This window comes from Coenobita brevimanus, chromosome 86 (genome assembly GCF_032717465.1).
Source record: "Coenobita brevimanus isolate Jiangsu-jjx chromosome 86, ASM3271746v2, whole genome shotgun sequence".
Lineage (NCBI taxonomy): Eukaryota > Metazoa > Arthropoda > Malacostraca > Decapoda > Coenobitidae > Coenobita > Coenobita brevimanus.
This window is the reverse complement of record NC_137039.1, coordinates 27,472,129-27,493,409: the sequence shown is the minus strand read 5'-3', so window position 1 is coordinate 27,493,409 and position 21,281 is coordinate 27,472,129. Positions and strand designations below refer to the sequence as shown.

Sequence of the window (21,281 nt, the reverse complement as noted above, 5' to 3'; positions counted from 1 at the left end):
CCAATCGTTCCTCCACTTCTCTCTTATACTCTGCCTTTTTCTCATCCTCTTGTAACCTTTCCACTCTCCTGGCAACTACTCCTTCCTCTCGTCTTTCCCTTCTTCTATTCCTCCATCTCACTTGCATCCTAATTCTGGCCACCACCAAGTAGTGGTCAGAAAGTCCACTCCCCCAACCTCTATACACTCTTGCATCCTTTACACATCTTCGCATCCTTTCATCCACACACACATAATCAATCATTGCCTTCCTTTCATTCAGTTCACCACCCACCCTTCTCATCACTCGCCATGTATACCTGTGGATCATTTTATGCCTGAAGAGGGTATTGGCTATCACCAACCCCCTCCCAGCACAAATGTCCACTAACGCACTCCCATTCTCATCTATCTTGGCAGGCACACCCCACTCACCAACTATTCCATCCACCTTCACAATTCCAACTTTACCATTCATATCACCAATCAAAAACACTCTCTCATTCCTTCCAAACTTTTCCATGCACATTTCCACATTTGTCCAGAACTCTTCTCTCACTCTTCTAGCACGATCTTGCGTTGGCGCATACACACACACAATCGCCCACATTTGTATTCCAACTTTCAACTTTACCCACACAATCCTTGACCCAACTGATCCATACTGTCTTATGCTCTTCTTCCATCTTTTACTCACAACTATACACACTCCTTCCTTTGCCCTCTCCTTCTCATCTACTCCTGCACGTATACCCCATCCATACTCCCATTCTCTCACACTTTCTCCTCTCCATTTTGTTTCAGTTATTCCACATACATCCACTTTCGCACCCTCAAGCACCTGGACAATCTCTCTCTCTCTTTCACCTCATCATTCACTCCTCTTACATTCCATGTACTCACTACCAAGTCCTTTGTCCGGTCCTGGGTCGTCATCGTTTGATCAGTCCTTGTCCGAGGCTTCTTGTTTGTTTTTTTAGTTAGTTGTTTTCCGGGGAGGGGCACTAACCCTCCGCCAACCCTTTTAGTCGCCTTTTACGACAAGCAGGGATACTGGGGGAGTATTCTTGAAAACCCCCCTACCCCCAGGGGGTGTTTAAAATTCATTTATAAGTAGTTACTAGCTTAAAATAGGAGAGTGAGAGAGAGAGAGAGGTGAACACAAATAATTACATGTGTGTCGGTGGCGATGTGACAACAGAGCTAACAGTGTGAGGTCCCAGAGAGCCCCACCCAAACTGCCTTCATAAAACAGAACGACTATAATTATAACTAAGCTACACTAACATACAATATTTTAGTATTTACAGATCACACAGTCATGACAGTGGAGTGTGTGTGCATGTGTGTAGAGACATACCTCCCTGTATTGGGTGTTGGGGGGACACCTGATGCATCACAGCAATAGATATGGGTTCCATGACACATGAAGGTCACAGTGCAAGGTATCAAGACTAGCCAGAGCATTCTCACTGAGAGCAAAGTCAAACACCTGGAATAGGCAAGAGTTAACATAGGTCTACATTACTGTAAACTACAAAGCTATAACAATTCTTGTACTTTTTTAGTTTACCCTAGTGGGAAGTGCACAAAGGTTAGCATTCTTAATATCTTGGGTGAGATGCCACTGGTGCCTAATGCTGCCTACTTGATGGTACCTCGTATGAGTGAAAAATGACTCCTTGTTGACACGGAGGTCACATCTTGAAGTGCTGATAAGCTGCTTTACAAGAAACCATGGACATTCAGTTAACCATGACAAAATACAAGCATGGTATAAGTATTGTATGCAGATGATGTACAACAAAGTGTAAAACCTTTACATTTAAAGCTACAGCATTCATCTATGGATGAAAAGATTATATATCCAAAATTCATCCTGATTTACTATTGTTTTACATATAGGAGTCCCTTCATTACTTCTTGTACATATATTGAACATGTTGCATTGTTATATACTGACTAAAATAAACTACTGATAAAGATACAACAGTGATATGACAACAAAAACACAACAGCAGACATTATACAGTGGCAGACTCTTCCCAGGGACAGTTAGTATCAGTACACACAACTATGGGCTTTGCTTAACAAACGTGACAGTGGTGATCAATCCACAATGGTGAAATACACTGTCTATCCACTGTTCTCTGTATATGAGAATTTTCTTAGTTTTTGTAACAAGGAACAAAAGTACTTGCCCACCAGTGTGGCAGTCACACATGTCAGTAACAAGTTGTCAAAGAACAACCTTGAAAGCATCCAACACTCATGCTGATCAGCTTGGTCTACCTGAGAGTTTTCTTTGACCCTGTGCTTCTTGGTGGACTTTGGGATGCACACAACCCCTTGCTGGATATTCCATCGTATCAGAATCTGAGCAGGAGACTTTCCGTGGATCTCTGCTATCTCTTGCAGCTCTGGTTCATTTAGAATCTGTCCGTTACCTAGTGGGCAGTAACCCTATAATATGGAAGCAACACCAGTCTTTAGGTGGGATATGGGGCTACTACAAAAAAATGACACACAAACAGAAGCGCCAAAACTGTGTTGGCCTTTGCACTGCAAAGTTGGGGACAAAAGTTCACCTCTTTTGCTCTCACTTTCCTCTGCTGGCAAATTATCATATGCTGAGAGAGGCTTGCTATGTTTCTCTGCTCATGGATGATACCCTTTAATACAATGTGTCAGTGATGAAAGTGACAGACATGCCCTATGTGCGATGCTGACACAATGGAATAACAGGCAAACTTCTGTCCTTGACTGTACAACAAAAATCTGGAGAGTCTGTTGGGCCACCTGAAAATTACTGTTACTCCCTGAAAAAAGAATAATAATAATAATTAAAAAACAAAGACCCTTACTTCAAATTTCAGACCATAACTCTCTTCATTAAACAAATATCTCCCTTTAATCTTTTCCAGTGTTTACATCTGATACCCCCTAGGGATAGGAGGGAAAAGAATACTTCTCCAGTATCCCCGCTTGTTGTAAAAGGCGATTAAATGGGGCCACCTGTCTTCACTCTTCTTTCCTCAATACCCTCTTCTGTTTTTCTGTCCACACTCTCTTCAAGATATTTCTAAGTTTTTCCAGCCTTTCTTTTCCCTCTACTGCAATCAAATTTGACAGAAAAGACCTTGGATATAGCTCTGGGCTCTGCTTCTGAAAATATGCAATTAACCAGCTCAACCAATGCATCCCCAAAGATGAACTGTCCTATTGCAGACTTCCCAATGACACTATTTTCAAACTGACAAGCCCAGACTGATACTTCAATTGCATCAAATCTCTGTAATTGACCAGTAACTGAAGATTCTACTCTCAGTGATCCAACATGCACAGGAACAGATAATACAGCTGCCTCTGCTGTCCTAGTGACTGATATGACCAATACAGACACAACTTCAGAATCTTCACCACGTGTTCAGAGTGTTACTGTACCAAATACAGCATCATCATCTCCAACCACAACCATGTCATCTACACAGAATGAACCTTATATACCTATTATAAAGTTTTTTAAAGTGTCACATTCTGAATATGATTTGCACTGGTGAATTTTACGCTCATTCAAATTATGCTTAGACCTTATCTCCACACATATAATACCACTTTTGTACAAGTATCATGAGCTAATCCTTTGGGAAAGCCCATCAGACCCCCGTTATTGGGAACTCAGTGGTTTCCTTATAACTAATTTTTTTTCCTGCCTACAATGGGGTGATGCATGATCCAGAGACATGGAAAGAGAAAGTATGGAAGTGGGTACACTATCTATAACAGTCCAGTGATAAGGACCACACAATAACTCACACACATCTCTCAAAAACCTAAGTACAGCAACAGTGTAGAAAGGGAGACAAATGAAATAAAGTCTGTAAATAAAAACTGATAAAATTTTCAAATATTAGTCTACCTGAGAGTTCTCCTTGACACGTTCTGGTTTGGTTGATTTAGGGACACAAGGAACGTTATTCTGCAGGCTCCAGCGTATCAAGACCTGTGCTGGTGTCCTGCCGAGCTGCCGTGCCACGCTTACCACCTGGGGCCCTCGCAGCCCCCTGCCTTTAGCTAATGGGGAGTAACCCTGGGTCATCACACAAACTCCACTTAGTGTCATCAGGCCTTGGTGAAAAGTAAATGCTAAAGTAACACCCTCCACTGCACATATACCCACAACAGGGATGCCCAACCACAGGCCCACAGGCTATCATTAGCTGCCCACATCCCACTTAATACTGTGTATCTAAAGAATGTATTATGTTTTCATTTTTTAGACACTGATATTGAAATTTTAATCTGTACAGTACTATGTCATGATGTGCAGTTCATTAAAGTTGTTATGGTCAATGAGTTCCACATTTCATTATTACTGTTGAAGACCAACAGGGTACTCAAGGCTAAACAGACAGGACAACAACACCAGTACTGTATAAAATACTCTGCATATACACTGAAACTTAATAAATAAAGTACTAGTAAAGTGTGTGTGTGTGTGTGTGTGTGTGTGCACACACACGCGTGCATGCGTACATGTGTGCACAGGATTAGATGATGATGATTATATATACATACAACCACTACAAACTGACTTAGGACCTACACACACAGAATTGCTATGAGAGAGTTGTCTGTCTGTGTTTGTGTTTCCAACTCAACCAAGTGAATTTTTTGGGCAAGAAGTAACTGGCAACTCCTCTGGTGTTGGTGGGAGGTGGTGAAACACTCAGCACATCAGTGCTTGCCCAAGAGCGAGAGTGGGAGTATACATTCCCGTCGCTCCCAGCATGCACCTCCCTCTCTTTTCGTACGCATTATGGTACCGTTTGCCCTGTTGTTTTCCTAGAGTCGATTTGTCATGCCTGGAAAGTACTGCTCAAGGGATGAGAGGGTCCGTATCATTGCATGGAGGCAGGATAATGTTCTTATCAACACGATTTGTGAACATACTGGACACGCAAATTCGACCGTCATGAAGATTCTTGCTGCAGCGCGTGGCCTGCCACTTGATGTCATACCAGAGCACGAGCATGGTGGAGGAAAGAAGAGGACGACTTCAGAGGTACAGATACGCTTCTGAAGAGGGACGTAATCAAGAATCCTCGGCTGACAGCACAGAATTGAAGAGAATGCATCCTCAGCTGTTACAAGATGTCTCAATTCGAACTATCCAACACCGCTTGCAGAAGGAGCTGGGTTTGCCAAGTCGCACCGCAGCCAAGAAACCGCTTCTCACTGACTGCACGAAGATGCAGCGCATTCAGTTTGCCAAGAAGTATGCACACTGGACATCGGATGAGTGGAGAATAGTTGTTTTCTGATGAAAGCACATTTCGAGTGTTCCAGGTGTGTTCTGCCAAGGTTCGTCACTCTGCCTCCCATAGTCGATATGAGTCTGCTTACCCGGTGCCGACTGTTAAGCATCCACAATCAGTAATGGTATGGGGGTGTTTCTCAGGTGAAATGGGAATGGGAGGCCTCTACTTTCTTCCTAAGAACTTGATGATGAATGGTGGCCAGTACATTCAAGTTCTGAAAGATCATTTGTTAAACTTTTTTGCTATTCATCGGTGCGAATTTTTCATGCATGATTCAGCTCCATGTCACAAGTCAAGAAAGGTGACAAAATGGTTTCAGGATAATTGGACTGAGGTCCTCGACTGGCCTGGCAAAAGTCCAGATCTAGATCTGACAGAAAACTGCTAGGCAAAGATGAAGAAAATCATGGCAGAGAAGAAGATATCCAATCTGGACAACCTCAAGACTGAACTGACAAATGTTTGGTGCAAGGAAATGTCCTTAGATTACTTTAGTGATCTATGTGATTCCATGCCAAAATGCAACCAACTGGTCCTGAAAAACAAGGGAAATGTGATTTCATATTAATGAATGGCATTTCATGAACAAACATTGTGATATACTATGATTTCTGTGTTTTTTAATACCTTGTGGGGGAGGTACTAAGTCAATTTGCGGTAGCTGTGTACAGTATGCCGTATGTAAATATATCCATCCATCACCTATTTCAGTGTTGCTCCTTAAGGAGCATAGGAGCCCAGGGCTTGGCAAATTGGTCCTGATATTTAAGATGAGGGTGACCAGCCTCACTCATCCCTGAGTGACATTACGTAAGCAATAAACCCAAACCACCCTTTGGATATAAACCTGCACAGGCTCTATCCAACTGGAGTGCCTTAATTGCCCAGTAAACCACTAGGCACCATAATTTGGTTGTATGGTTACCACCCAGCATAGTAAACTCTACAAATGGTCTCTCCAAATTTTAACAAAATCATCTATGGGTAACAAAAAAATAATAAAAACGTGGTAGGTGGGGACGTTCACTATCCACTCACTCGGTGTAGCGCTGCTCCTGGGTGTCTGCCCTTTCCTCTCCTCCATTCTTCTTTCCTTCCATCCACTTCTGTCTTTCTTTCCTTCATTCTTTCCTCATCCTTCAGCCTACGAGTGACTTTACAGTTCTTCTCCTGCCTTTCTTTCTTTCATTCTTTCCTCTTCCTTCTACCTGTGGGTGACACTACACTGAGTGACAAGCCAAATGGTTTCCTGTACGACCAGGAAACCATGCACTATGCTGGGTGGTAACCATATAACCAAATTTTGGCGCCTGGTGGTGTAGTGGCTAATTAAGGTGCTCCAATTGGATTGAGCCTCTATAGGTTTATATCCAAGGAGTGGTTGGGGTTTATTGCTCACATAGTGCCACTCACGGATGAGTGAGGCTGGTCACTCTCATCTTAAATGTCAGGATCAACTTATCTAGCCCCGGGCTCCTACACTCCTCATGGGGCAACACAGGACTGGAGAATGGATGGATGGGTGGATGGACCATCATCAGCATCCAATCCCAATTTTCATTTTACAGTGAGAGGCATATATCAATATCATACTACTCTCGCTTTAATGCAAAGTACTGTACCAAAACAGTAATAATGACATAATTTAATTGATGCCAGTCAGTTTTCTTTGGCACTGAGGCAATTTTTGAGACAAAAGTTGTGTACTGGAGCAAACTAATTTATGTCAGGGGTTCACAAACATGCTCAAGAACATCAAACAGGTGGGAAAAAAAAAGTATAGCATCAGGTTTTTCACTCTCAGGCTCCCTCTTTTCCCATCTCTTAACTTACTATTCTGGTCACCTAAAACTGCATGCATTCTGTGACTCCCTCTCCTCCCCTCTCCTGCTCACCTCAAACTGTATGCTACGGTCTTTGCAGTACTGGCGGAGGTGCTTGGGGTTGTTGAAGGGATGGAACTCGCACTGGTTGAGGTGGGGGGTGATGCTGCAGTCCTCTATTATGTCATCAAGGTGCTGCTCCAAGAAATTGCTAACACCAATCACACGTACACGTTCCTCATCCAGTAAGACCTGCAATTCACAAATCAGAAAAAGTAAATAAATAAATAAGTAGAAAAAGCTCACAAAAATCACAGGTACATCCTCTGTATCCAATAGTACTTACCTTTCATGCCGGTAAAAAAAAAAAAAAAAAAAAAAAAAAAAAAAAAAAAAAATGCTGTATATCATTCACTTTAATCTTTGGTATTTGCTTCTTTTAATACCCCTCTTAGCACACAATAATTTTTCTGACTACAAGTATCGGTGGACTGATTACATTTGTCAGAAAATGTACTGTCTCTCATTAAAGTCTTGTCTTCAAATAAGGTCTTGTTGCAATAATGACAATGTCATTGCCTCATGAACATAATCTGCAGTACATTCCTCCACATTGCTATGACAAGAGAAATCTTACACATTCTCAGTTGCTCTTTTTTTCCATTCCTCTACAGTAAATAAATTCCTTCAGACTGCTTTGAGAAGAGAAATCTTGCACATTATCAGATGCCCTTTATTCTTCATACTCATTCACCTATAAATACCTGTATACCATTCTTCTCATCCCCTTCAGATTATACCCAATGCATTATGTTCATACATGTGTCGAGTACAGCAATCCTTTGGTTACAGTGCATTTCATTATCACAGACAGATTAAAATGCCATCATAGCACATTTTTTGGGCCCAAATCTCACTATCGCATGTCTGAGCTGGGCTAAGCCTAAGACTTGGCCCACCAAGATGACAAACATATGGTTGAGACCACTAACTCTCCACCCCCTAGTTTCAGATCCTCAAGTCTTTCCAAAGTACTGTATGTGTACCCAGTAACAGGTTAAGTATTCTCTCAAATTGTTCCCCTTTCATCACCTTTTAGTAATCATGCCAATGTAAGTTTCTGGTACCAGTACTTTCCATAACATTTTGTATGTATTTAGTGGGTTTAAATTGTTGTAAATGAGAAATTTGGGGTTGGATCTTCAGTACCTGAGACCAATTAGGATAAATCCCACAGGTTCTAGGTCTTTGTTATCGCATGTTTTTGTTATCATACACCACGTGTGGTATAAGTGATGCACAATAACCAAGAGATGACTGTAGTCTCTTCGTCAAGTTTCTCTTCTAGCATCCTATCTACAAACTGTCCATGCCATACAGTTACCTTCCACTCTTTCTTCCATCCATTCTACTGCTGTTCACTCCTTTATACCGAACTTGAATTCAACAGTACTTTTTTTTTTTCCCCCTGAAAGTGGAGCAGGGATCTTGTCCAACATTAATCCCTTTCATGTGATTACTGTATTGTACTTTTAAATACCAACTCTAACGTACGGTAGTGAAGCTTGGACATTGTTGGAAGGACACAAGTCAAGAGTGAGAGCAGTGGAAATGAGTTATTTAAGAGGAGCCTGTGGAGTCACGTGGAGAGACAGGCTGACGAATGAGGATATAAAGGAGCGTTGTGGTGTGGATGTGGATGTGGATGTGATAGGAAGCGTTATGAGGAACACACTGAGGTAGTTTGGCCATGTGGAGAGGATGGAGGGTGAAAGACTGACGAAGAGAGTGTATGTGAGTGAGGTGGAGGGGGGAAGAGGGAGGCCGAGGATGAGATGGAGGGATGGGGTGGAGAGGTATATGAGAGAGGGGGGTGTGAGTTGGGAGCAGGGCAGTGAAATGGTGGGGGACAGGGCGACTTGGAGGCGATTTGTTTGTGGCCACCCCAAACGGGATTGAGGCGTCTGGCAATAGATAGATAGATAGATAGACTTTTAAATTTCACTCTTGGTACATCCTGACACTTTTCACTTCCCGCATGGGAGCCTTTCTGTAATTATGGGGTGCAAAAACATTTGTTCTTCCTATTGCCAGACACTTCATCCAGTAAGAGGTGACCAAGTAATAAATGTTTACTGGTTCCTCCTACTCCCAGATGATTTCACTGACACCTCTCACAGTGAATGGGCTAACTCATTTCTCTTCCCAACACATCTTCACTGTAGTATAACTGCAGTAATCATACACTGATTCAAATTTAATCCTTCAATTCATAATTAAACATCATTTAAGTGTCTGTAAGTGAAGATGAGCTATTTCCAGCTCCAATAATCCACTTTATCTTCACATCACGAAATTTATGCATATAATGCAACACTCGAAACTGGGACAGTATCAGCAGGTAGTGGAGGTGTGGCTGTTGAAGCAAATGATAATCTTGATGTCTGTTGATGATACTGACATGAATGAAAGGGGTTGTCAATTAACTGAGAAATGGCCAAGTAACTGTGATCCATGGATGCTGGAAAGTATCTCTGCTTCACACTGATTCTGTCTCAATCAAATGTAGCATACTGTACGTGAAGAACTTCTTTTTCATTGGTAACTTCCTACATGACTTAAATCATTGAATTATGGCCTCCTACAAGTGAATCATTCAGTAAAACCTGATTCCAGCTGACAGCGACCTGACCTCCAGTGCTCGCCATGTGTCCCGCAGCATCTGCCGCTTGTCACCTGACCCAGATGGCACCTCAGGCCAGTGAAGTAAGTACATGTCTGCAACAGTGAAGGGAATTAATAGGCTTTTCATACATGATAACCTTTTATACTTAATACTGGGTTAACTGTGTTCCAGTCCAGATAGGCCTCGAGTTATTATAACAACAACAACAATAATAACAACATGATTCAGCACTTTAATGTCTTTATTTTTTTAACAATCATGTTATTCTACTGAATCTGCAAAAACTTCTATACTTCTCACTGAACTGAAGGTGTATGTATACAAGTAATATTACACATAATTGTTGAATAAGTTATACAACAAATGGCAAGATGTGAGAGACAGCGGAGCTTCAGATCTCCAATCCATCTGCCTAACAAACTGGTGATTTAGTGGGGATAAGGAGAGGGAGTTGGGGGGTGGACGTGTGGAAATAACCTGCCCTCTGGTGGCAGACTACCCTGTCCCCTTATTAGTGTTCATGGCTGTACTGGTTCATTATACAACCAAGAAGTTGTCTAAACATTATGAACTGCAGTCACTGAGTCAGTGTCTGATGGCATGATCAGAGTTAATTACCTTAGAAAGAGGGGCATCAACAGAGTGGGTCATATTCAGTTTCATTTCCCTGACAACCCAAACAGAGATGAGATAGCAGAGGACATGGTTGTGCAGGCTGCCAAATCCCCATGTATCAAGAACAGTACATACATTCAAAGGGGTGACTTTTTCCTTCCTTGATCAACTACTGTAGTCTATGTTGATGTCATGCAGTTGATGTCACTTGAATATGCTGATGTCACGTAAACAAGAACTGTCTGCCAGTTAGTTCATTCATACATTCATCACCTAATCCAGTGTTGCCCCATCAGCAGCGTAGAAGCCCGGGGCTAGGCAAGTTGGTCCTGACATTTAATTAAAGATGGGAGTGACCAGCCTCACACATCCCTGAGAGGCATTACTTGAGCAAAAAACCCAACCATCCCTTGGATATAAACCTCCACAGGCTCAATCCGACTGGACTGCCTTCATTGCCCACTAAACCACCAGGCGCCATAATCTGGTTATATGGTTACCACCCACCATAGTAAATGGTTTCCTGGTGTACATGAAACCATTTGGCTTGTTACTCTGTGTAGAGTCACCCATAGACAGAAGGAAGAGGAAAGAATGAAGGAAAGAAAGACAAAAGAGGAAAGATGGAAAGGAGGAAGGAAGAGAGGAAAGAGAGAAGCACTACTACAGTGCATCGAATGAGTGGATGGTGAGCACCCCAACAACCACTTTCTGGTTAGTTTATTACGCAAAGTTTATTATGTAAATTTCACATTGGTGTACATTCTGATTATGTTGTGATATTTACAGTTACTGTAACCATAATGAGAGTTGACTGTATAATCACATTTCAATAAAACTCGCACAAATAACGTTTCTCACTTTACTGGTAAAGTGTGTGACAGTCGCATTTTCCTCAACAGCACAACAGTTATTAGGAATAACCTAATCTGCTGGGCATGGTTATGATCCTTGTCTATTGGCATATTACTGATGCACTCCTTGACTGAGCTGGTAAGATCACAGACTTGTTGAAATTTCTTATACAAAGTACAAAAGGGGATAGCATCGCAGTAACATTCCTCACGCAACTTTTGAAAGTCTACATACATCAATATTAAAACATATAAACAATCTGACTGTGGTATGATGTGGTGTGAAGTGTTGGTAATATAGCTTGTTAAAGCCATTTGTTTATACCGGTACTGCAAACTTCTGCAGATATAACTGAGAGCAGCTCAAAAACTTGTCTCCAAATGTAACATTCCTTACAATGGAATGACCCACGTGTGGTGTCCATCCAGGAACCAAAACTCCACACTATTCCCTGCTGTGGTGAGGCACTGTCAGCCAGAAGAGAACACCGGTTCACTGCATGGGACAACCATGCAGTGATGGCTGCTTGCCTACAGTTGATGGGTTTGCTCAGCCAGACAGACTGGGGATGATGAACAACAACAACAATTCTACACAATTCTGTGATGCTTGGGGGGAATATCTCATAATGAAGGGGCAATTACTGCTTTTATTTTAGTTCCTGAATGTTCTAGCAAGAATCTGACTTAAAAAGAAAGAAAGAAAACTAAACACTTTTTTTTTTTTCTTCTTGCTGTTAATTCCAATTTAGGACAGCACCCTGGTAATGAAAGGGTTAATGTAAACTATCTAAACTTCCCAGGTTCAAAAAGTCTCTCCTAAGCTAGAAATAAATCATCTACAGTTGGCAAGAAATCAACAGATTATGTCAGGCTTAAAAGGCATTGCAACATTTTTGCAAAACGGACCTCATTACCGTACCAGTATCAACAAGTAATTTATTTATAATTTTACTGAAAAAAATAAAAATAAATAAATATACAGATTTCTTTATGATCATTCTGTTTAAATGGTGAGAATCCAAGTCTACATATAAATTCTCTGTTTTTTGTCCTTTTTTGCAACTGAATTCACTATAAACTACAGATAGGAAAAGTGCCTTTTAAAGATTCACTGTTACCATTCCCTCAGCGTTCCTCCTATTTACTCTACGCACTGTATGGAAAAAGCTATGGTAGGCTTATATTCAAAGACACCCCTGACTTATAATGAGGACTGCCCATAATTTTGCTACCTTAAAAAACAGGTACAATGCATTATACTCAATTTACTCTATTTCAGTGTTGACAATACATATGCTTGTATGCTGATCAGCTGAGGCTCCCTAGCACATCATTGTTGGTGATGTATGTTAAGTTTTACACTTCCGTATTTTGTATTTAAGCTAATTATATCTTCATAATACTGTATTAAAGCAGACTGCATAAATAACATACAAAAGAGTATTATACACACGTCACATGGAGAAATAAATAGTGAACGAAGCCTTGCTAGAGAGCCTCCTAAGCTGATGTGAATAAAACTTACAGAGTCTTACCCAAATACTCTGTATCCAACCGCTGGCAGGACCCAATAAAGGCCTTCCTGGTGGTGTCAGCTCCATAGTCAGCTGGCCAACATTTGGTTGTTAAGAAAATATCCTCTCGAGGAATGCCTGAAGCCTGTGGACCAGAAACAATAGGTTACAGCAAGCATATCATTTGTAGATATAATAAGGTCTGACTTTACAGAGCACCAAACAGTATCACACTATCATTTTTCCTTTTAGCCTTTTCCTATTTTTACTGCTTAATTGACTCAGATCTTTTGGGTTTATGATGTTCATTGCAGAAAACACTCCTAGTTAAGAAATTATGTCTGATTCTAAAACATGACCATACAGCCTAAACCTGCTAAACATAAGGCTTAAATTGAATAGGGATGATCATGTGATAACTTTTGTTTTAACGAAACTAACTCATCCACTTCCACAAGCTGATGTTATTTTAATATCACATTCTTGCTGCCTCTAGACAATATTAATTAGGTTACAAAACACTACTTGGAGGAGAGGCATTAGACAATCTCTCCACTACCTCTTTCAATACGGTACAGTAATCCCGTGATTAACCGACATAATAGAGCCACCAGTGTATCCAGATATTAATGAAATCCGGACAGAGCAACATCCTACCTACCAATACCCTACCCATACCCAACCCATATGTACAGTACCCCTCCTAATTGTGGCAGTGCTCTTTGGTCTTTCAGTTATTTAGACATCAAAACACACATGGGAATATCCAATATAATGCTAGACACTGAGAAAAGTAGAAAACAATGCATAAACAAAAAAATCCACAAATAAATAAATGAAGAAGACAAAGGTTACAAAAATAATTTTAATAAAGCACAGTACCATCATCCACTCACTTGATGTAGTGCTGCCTACTTCTTCCTTAGCCTTTATCATTCTTTTTCTGTGCCTGCCCTCCTCTCTTCCTATTTCTCCCATCTTTCCTGTCACTACTTAATGCTTTTCTTTCCGTTACAGGTGAATTTACATTGAGTGACAAGCCAAATGGTTTCCTGCAAGCCAAGAAACCATTTACAACACTGGGTGGTAACCATATAACCAAACCATACGTGCTTCCCACGTGTCAAGTGGGTTGGTGAAGGGTTAGTGCCCCTCCCTGTAAAACAAATAACTCAGAGTCAAATGGCCACCCTGTACGGGATTGTGGCGTCTGGCAATAGATAGATAGATAGACTTACCACCCAGTGAACGGCAGACAGGTGTTGTAACCCACTAGCCTCTACAGTCAGTCCTCATAAATTGCAGCAATTTGGGTCTGGAAGACTGCTGTGATTTACAAATTTTGTGATTTATGAATAATAACTCTTATATGAAAAATTAATTTGGGTCTGGACTTTGACCAACCCGCCCCCAAAGCATCCTACCTACTCCTATCTAGGCACCATCAAACACAAACATACAAATTTGGGAATATTCAGTGCATGTATTAAATAGAAATAAGCAATGTTAAGGGATCTCACCTTAATCCTATGATGAAACTGCTTAAGTGAATGGAGTGGGGTGGTGTTGGGAAGAACTCACTCTTCCCAAACTCTTTCACTATCTTTGAAGACTTCTCTCCCTTCTCAACACGACAAATTAGCTCCAAACATTGACCGTATGACAACGGCGACAGCTTCTTGACGCCATGCTGCTTAGAGCTCATCATCGGGGGATCGGGAGGGGCCATGGCAGGTAGGAGGTGGGGGGAAGTTGCACAAAAAAAGGCAGGTAGCTCTTGTGCTCCACGGCGACGGTCTATGGTGTGCGGACTGGCGGGACAAGAACAACAACAATATGGCGGCATAGTATGCACACTTGCCACCATGGACACGCAGTGATTGGATGTTGGGTCACGATTTTCAGTTTGAATGCCGCGGTTTACGGTTCTCCTCAGAAAAGGCCCACTTGGTTGCCTAGGTCCGCGATTTTCATGACTTAACAGTGATTTAAGGTTGCCGGCAGTCTGACGGCCACTTAGCCGTGATTTACGAATCCGTGCTTTATGAACACACGATTTACGAGGACTGACTGTAGTTGGTGTAAAGAAATCATGTGTGGTCTAGTGGCTAACATAATCACTAATGGTGGGCGTATCAATACCAAAATATTGATATATGATACTAAATGTTTATCTGCATGTATCAATACTGATGGCTAGGTATCGATTAGTATGAGTACTAAAATAAACTTTCCAATTAACTTACAATGTATTTTCAAGAATACTATTTCATTTGGAAGTGAAGATTTTAAGATTTATCAGTGCACTGAATGGCAGTTTTGGTGCTCACATTCCCCTAAAATAGTGGCCAAATAATTATTTTAATCCAGATTGAGCCAGCTGAGTAATTTTATTAAATTTTTTTGGCAGTTCATCGGACTGAAAAGGTATTAATTACGAAAATACCAAGCTACTGATATCGGTAATTGATCACCACTGATACTGGGCAACAAAGTAATATGTATTATATCTAAATTTAATCACTGGTATCGCCTATCACAAGTAATCGCATAACAAATGTCAGAAAACTCCACCTTCTCCATCCCTTGGAGCTGGACACAGTGGGGATGTGTGGTAACTACCAATGAACACAGAGATGCCACGTCTCTACTGGCCGGCCAGGTGACTTTGACCATTCGGTAGGGAGGCAGGCAGCCATTTCTGCTCAGCTGGTGGGTTACATTCTTTTACCAGCATGCGGCTTGGCCCGAGAGGGGGCCCAGGTGACTCTGACCATTCAGTAAGGAGGCAGACAGCCATTTCTGCTCTGCTGGTGGGTTACATTCTTTAACCAGCATGCAGCTTGGCTCAAGAGGGGGGCCAGGTGAATTTGATCATTCAATAAGGAGGCAGACAGCCATTTCTGCTCAGCTGGTGGGTTACGTTCTTTTACCAGCAAACGGCTTGGCTCGAGAGAGGGGGCCAGGCAACTCTGACCATTCGGTAGTGTGGTGGACAGCCATTACTGTTCAGCTTGTGGGTTAGGGTCTGTATAACTCGCGCGCGGCTGTTAGCTCTGAGTGATCCGGGAGGCCCAAGGACTTTGACTGTTCGGTGAGGAGGCAGACGGCAATAATATTTGCTCAGCTTGTGGGATAGGGTCTCTATGACTTGCATGCAGCCAGTAGTGTCCGAGTGATCTGGGTGACCAGAGGACTTTGACTGTTCAGTGAGGAGGCGGACTGCCATATTTGCTCACCTTGTGAGTTAAGGTCTGTATTACTCATGTGCAGCCGGTAGCCTCTGAGTGATCCAGGGAGCTGGGGGACTCTGAGTGTTGGTTGAGGAGCCGGACAGCCTGATTTGCACAGCTTGTGGGTTAGGGTCTATTGCCTGTGCTTGGCCAGAGAGGCCAGCCGGCCATCAAACCAGTTTTTTAAATTTGTAGGCTGCCCAACTGGCATTGTTAGAAATTTTATGTTCGGATACGGACAAATAAGTCCAGATATGGATATAATTGAGCCAAGACCTAAAATTCAGATGCGGAGCACGTCAGAGAGCGTCTGGATAATCAAGTGATTACAGTATACTGTATATATTTTTTAACAGTACTATCCACTATATGAATACAGTATCTTAAAATCAAGAAAATAATCTCAAATATATGGGATTAATAAATTGGGAAAACTGTTAAAATGTCAGCTTTCATTTCTGGAACTAAAATCAAAGATATGATCAACTAAACCCCTTCAATCCAATGATCTATTTTGAATTTTAATCTTTCCATTTTCACACACTATTATTTAACTCAGGAGAGGCCTTCTAAACTGGAGGATACTGACACAGCCTTCATCAACTTATTCATACAAAAGGCCTTTCCTGGGCTGATTATGATTCAATGAAAGTAGCAAGAATAAACCAATAAAATAAGCTATCTGATTCTGGGGGTTAAGAACAGGTTACCTTTACTGCCTGGGCAATGTACGTCTCACAACCGTAGCGCTTGGCCGTGTCGATGTGTCGGTAACCACACTCTCGTAGTGCCCACACCACTGCCTCGTGACTGTACCCACCATCATGTGACGTACCTGCACACAAACACACACAGGTCCTTGTATCTGTTGCCATGAGAGCCTTCATCCTACCCTGTACTTCTTTCTAAGGAATTTATTTTGCATATTACAAACAGCTACATATTACAGGACTGTACTGTTGTGTCCTCTTGTATGCTGCTTACACTTTTGTAATATGGAAATAGTTTGCAAAGAACGGATTATTATAAAGTAATAGACACAAGAAATTGATTAGGATGAGATGTTATAAAAGCTTCTGAGTATATGACCCACATACTGTACAACACACTGTCAGCCTTTGTCCAAACACCACTGAGTCATGGATTATTCACAGGGAAAAGTTTAAACCTTCTAATGGAAATGTTCTATACACCAATACCCAGATATCTGGCAGTGTTGTGAAACAAAGGGAGTGTTCGGTCAGAAAGTTTGTTGGATGTAGAAGCAATTTTTCCCCATAAGATACTTAAGAAAAGCCAGAGATGCATTCCAGACCCAAACCCAAACTCTCATATACCTTAATCAACTGGGACTGACACAGAAACACCATAGGTAATGTCATTATCCTCATAAACAATACTTTTGTAAAAAAAAAAAAAAAAAAAATGGCACATCAAACATCACACGCAAGAGGGTAGGATGGTAGGATGTGCAGTGTTCATCACCGCTTCAGGGCAACTAAACAGCTAGGCAGGCTGCTGGTCATGTGCCAAGCGAGGATAGGGGAGGGCGGGGGGATGGGGAGGGAGACAAGCAGGGGTGAAGGGAGGGAAACAAGTGGGGGTGGAGGAGGGTGGGGGGACAGGGAAGGAGACAAGAGAATCAAACATCCCTACTACCCCCCTCTCCCTAGTCTCATTCACTCACTCACCACTAACAGTCACCACTCTCTCACTCAATCTCACACACACACACACACACACACACACACACACACACACACACACACACACACACACACATACACACACACACACATACACATGGGAGACAAGCAGGGGTGGGGGAGGGAGGGGGGATGGAAAGGGAGACAACCAGGGATGGAGGAAGGCAAGGGAGAGGGAGGGAGACATGCCTGGCAGTACTGAGTGCAGTGGGGGATGAAGGACGGATGGGGGAGAAGAAAGGAGATGGAGGGAGGACGGGAGGACCAGGACAGCCTCGTTTCAAACCTTGGGAGAGGCGAGGTAGCAAGACGACAGACATTCAAATTGTTTGGATCGTGGGAATGTTCCCCTATTTTTTGTGTTTGGTCTAGTGAAGCGCCGGTTATCAATGCACCAGATAACGGGGTATGGGTGTACTGGGAAAATACATTTTATACCTGAAGAGAATCTCAGTAAGACCAAAATTGCAGTATCTTCTCAATACAGTACATAAAATTTCCTTATTTGGATACAGTTCTTCCATTTTGTCATGTCATGTTTTTTCCTCCACATCTCTAATGACTTTTTTGTTTTGCTTTAAGTGGTTGGTGGGGGCACTCCCAATCCACTCACTCGATGTAGTGCTGCTCTCAGGTGCCTGCTCTTTCCTCTCTTCCTTCCTTCTTTCTATCCTTCCTCTTCTGTCTTTTTCTTCCCTTCATTCTTTCCTCTTCCTTCTGTCTATGGGTGACTCTACATTGAGTGACAAGCCAAATGATTTCCTGTACACCAGGAAATAATTACAGTATATGATAAATTTAATAACTCAGTAACAAGAGATTTGCGACAGAAGTGCCATAGAGGAAAAAGGCTTAGAACTGCCTAAAGTATAAGGTAAGTACACTCATTTTATTGTCATTTATTTGGGTGCATTTCTGAAACAACATCAAACCAGCTTTATTCTATACATGTATATTATTAACTATAAAGCAGGTTATGTAAATGCCCTTCAACTTCCTCCCAGCCTGCTGAAATGGGGATGGTGGACTGCAGGAGTGAAGCAACTGGATTTACATTCAGGTGAACCTATGGTTATAACAGGTATTTCTGCTACCTACACAAGTAAGTTTCCTTATGCACTTCCACCGTACAAGTCAAGCTTCTTTCGAAATGAACTATCATTTTACCTACAAAAATCCCAGCCATGGTGCCACCCTGTCTCCCAGCAGTTAAAATAATGCAACAAGCATAAGTCACACCTGTACTAATAAACTGTACTTCTTACCTAAACCCAAGATGGGCAATTTGACATTGTTAGAGAGAACAACGTGCTTCTCTGGGTTGGTGTACACATCAGCCATCACAGTCTGAAAAATCAGCAGTTAGAGGTGTGTTAGGTTCAGTTGAACTACTGCATTTTGTACTATTATTTTACAGGAGAGGGCATGACGTACAGTATCTTAACTACATACTCCATGGATTTAAAATGAGATTACTGACAAAATTAACGGTAGGAAGGGGGGAGCCAGAAGCCATTCCTCCCTCTCTATGGATACAGCAACCCCGTGCCCATTACTTAACAATGCAATCAACCTTGCAGCTTTTCCAGGAAAAGAAAGGAGTCTGGAATGGTGACATTTTTCTCCTCTAGAATACAGTACAGTACAGTATATCTACCCTACTAATTTGAAGAGAAAATTACTGTACAGTAATAACATTTTTGGTTAAACCCTCTAGTGTATGGTGTCCTCCATAGAGGTTTATGAGTATTTTTATACTGTATATTAATTACGTTGGGTCTGGTTAGTACTTGGATGGGTGACCGCCTGGGAACACCAGATGCTGTTGGCATCCCTACGTGTCAAGTGGGGTTGGTGGAGTATTAGTGCCCCTCCCTGTAAAACAATTAACCCTAAGCCCTTGGCCACCCTGTTTAGGATACATGGCGTCTGGCAATGGATGGATGGGATATTAATTACGGGGAAAACAAAAAGTTTGGATCTTTGAGTTTCATGATTATGGGCTGGCAGGCAAGGGGCAGAACGCAACACTGCTACAGCACCTTCCTCGCATAGTCCTGCACACAGAAACTTCATGCAGTAATGGATTAAGGATGATGTATAGATGCCTAGTGGTTGTGTGGTAAAATACATCAGTCAAAGTGATGGCTTTGTCCATGGGTGAAAGGTTTAGATATGGCTACTGATGCTGTGATATACATCTCGTGCTTTAATCATGTACGGTACAAAATTTAAATACTATCACACAACACTCCAAAACTCGTACTGTTACCATACTCTTTTCACTTTAACCTGGCCTAAAACTGATTAAGTGGAATACAGCTACCGTAAAGATGAAACGCCCTGGGAAGGATGTGGACCTGTTGCACTTTTTCTGCCACTGAACGTGAAATAAGCGTCAGAAAGACGAAATCTGGGTCAGGTTAATATGAAAGACTTGTATTAACTGCAAAACAGACAGACAACCCTTTAATGCAGCGCTCACATACCTTTAATTAACCTCCGCGTCCCCACTACTCACCCTCCTCTGTCCTTAGTTGCTCCTTGTGTTATTACCAGTCCAGTCCAGTTCGGTTTTCGTTACGTAAGGCAGGAATGTATGTATGAGTAATACCTTAATTTAACTTAAATGGACCAGAGTTGAGGTAACATAATTTACAACCAAGTCTTTTTTTTCATACACAAGAGTCGTTAAGAGAGGTAAAGATATGTTTAATTATATGCAACAGATAGCCGATATAGGAAGATGACGAAGTTTCCTTGCTCTATTTATTGCAGATGGCCTTGAAGATTTGGCATGAAGCGTTCCCGTATTTACGTGCATTAAAACATCACTTGTAAGTTAAACAAAAAGTAATGACTCAGTTTTCTTGAAACTAGCAACGATGTATTTATGCAGAGACATTTATTTATTAAGGTGTACACTGAATGAGATTATCGACCCCCATTCGTTTTACCACTCACGGTCTTTAAACACAAGGTCCAGTGAATATTCAAGGTATATTTGCTGGACCGCGATTAAACCAAACTTAAATGACCAGTGTTCGAAATGCTGGTGAGGGAGTCTGACACCCTTAAATACAATGAAAACCCATGAAGATACACTGTACAGGGGGATCCACCGTGAATCATGTAGAGGCCCCTCTCTGATGTGTTCATTCTGCTCTGCCATTCACCCCGATTGTTCTGATCACCTCCACACACACCCCACCCTCCACAATCAGTGTGCCTTTCACCCCGTCTGTTCTTCATACACCATACAACCCTCACATCCCATAGTCTCATTGTCCATACCTGTTCATACCACAAGCAAACCTTTGACCCTCATTCCATATCCCTCACCCCACACCACAAACCCAGAGATCATGTATGCAACTTTTCCATAATCATCTATTCACTCCGCTTGCTCGCCGCACCCCAACCCTTCACCCCACACCCCACTCACACCTAACCCCCCACCCCGCACCCAGCCTGACCCTCTCCTCCTCCCCTATCTTTGTATCAGAATTTCTATCACGTATCTATAAATGAACTTGTAAGTATAATC

At 41.9% G+C, this 21,281-nt stretch overlaps 1 protein-coding gene across 4 annotated transcripts in view; it reads right to left on the bottom strand.

Moving 5' to 3' along the window:
• The window catches only part of LOC145410826 (putative oxidoreductase ZK1290.5), a 30,349-nt gene extending 10,041 nt beyond the window's left edge, over positions 1-20,308 (bottom strand). The window contains exons 1-8 of one of the 4 annotated variants that reach the window (XM_080280948.1): positions 20,224-20,283; positions 19,000-19,081; positions 16,739-16,863; positions 12,817-12,940; positions 9,816-9,901; positions 7,196-7,375; positions 3,899-4,069; positions 2,272-2,442 (exon numbers count right to left, since the gene is read on the bottom strand). In XM_080280948.1, coding sequence (XP_080137074.1) covers positions 2,272-2,442; positions 3,899-4,069; positions 7,196-7,375; positions 9,816-9,901; positions 12,817-12,940; positions 16,739-16,863; positions 19,000-19,075 — 933 coding nt within the window. In that variant the 5' untranslated portion in view covers positions 19,076-19,081; positions 20,224-20,283. Of the gene's footprint in view, positions 1-2,271; positions 2,443-3,898; positions 4,070-7,195; positions 7,376-9,815; positions 9,902-12,816; positions 12,941-16,738; positions 16,864-18,999; positions 19,082-20,223 lie in introns of all 4 variants that reach the window. The other 3 variants (XM_080280946.1, XM_080280945.1, XM_080280947.1) reach the window with 3 other exon arrangements.
• Positions 20,309-21,281: the final 973 nt, after the last annotated feature.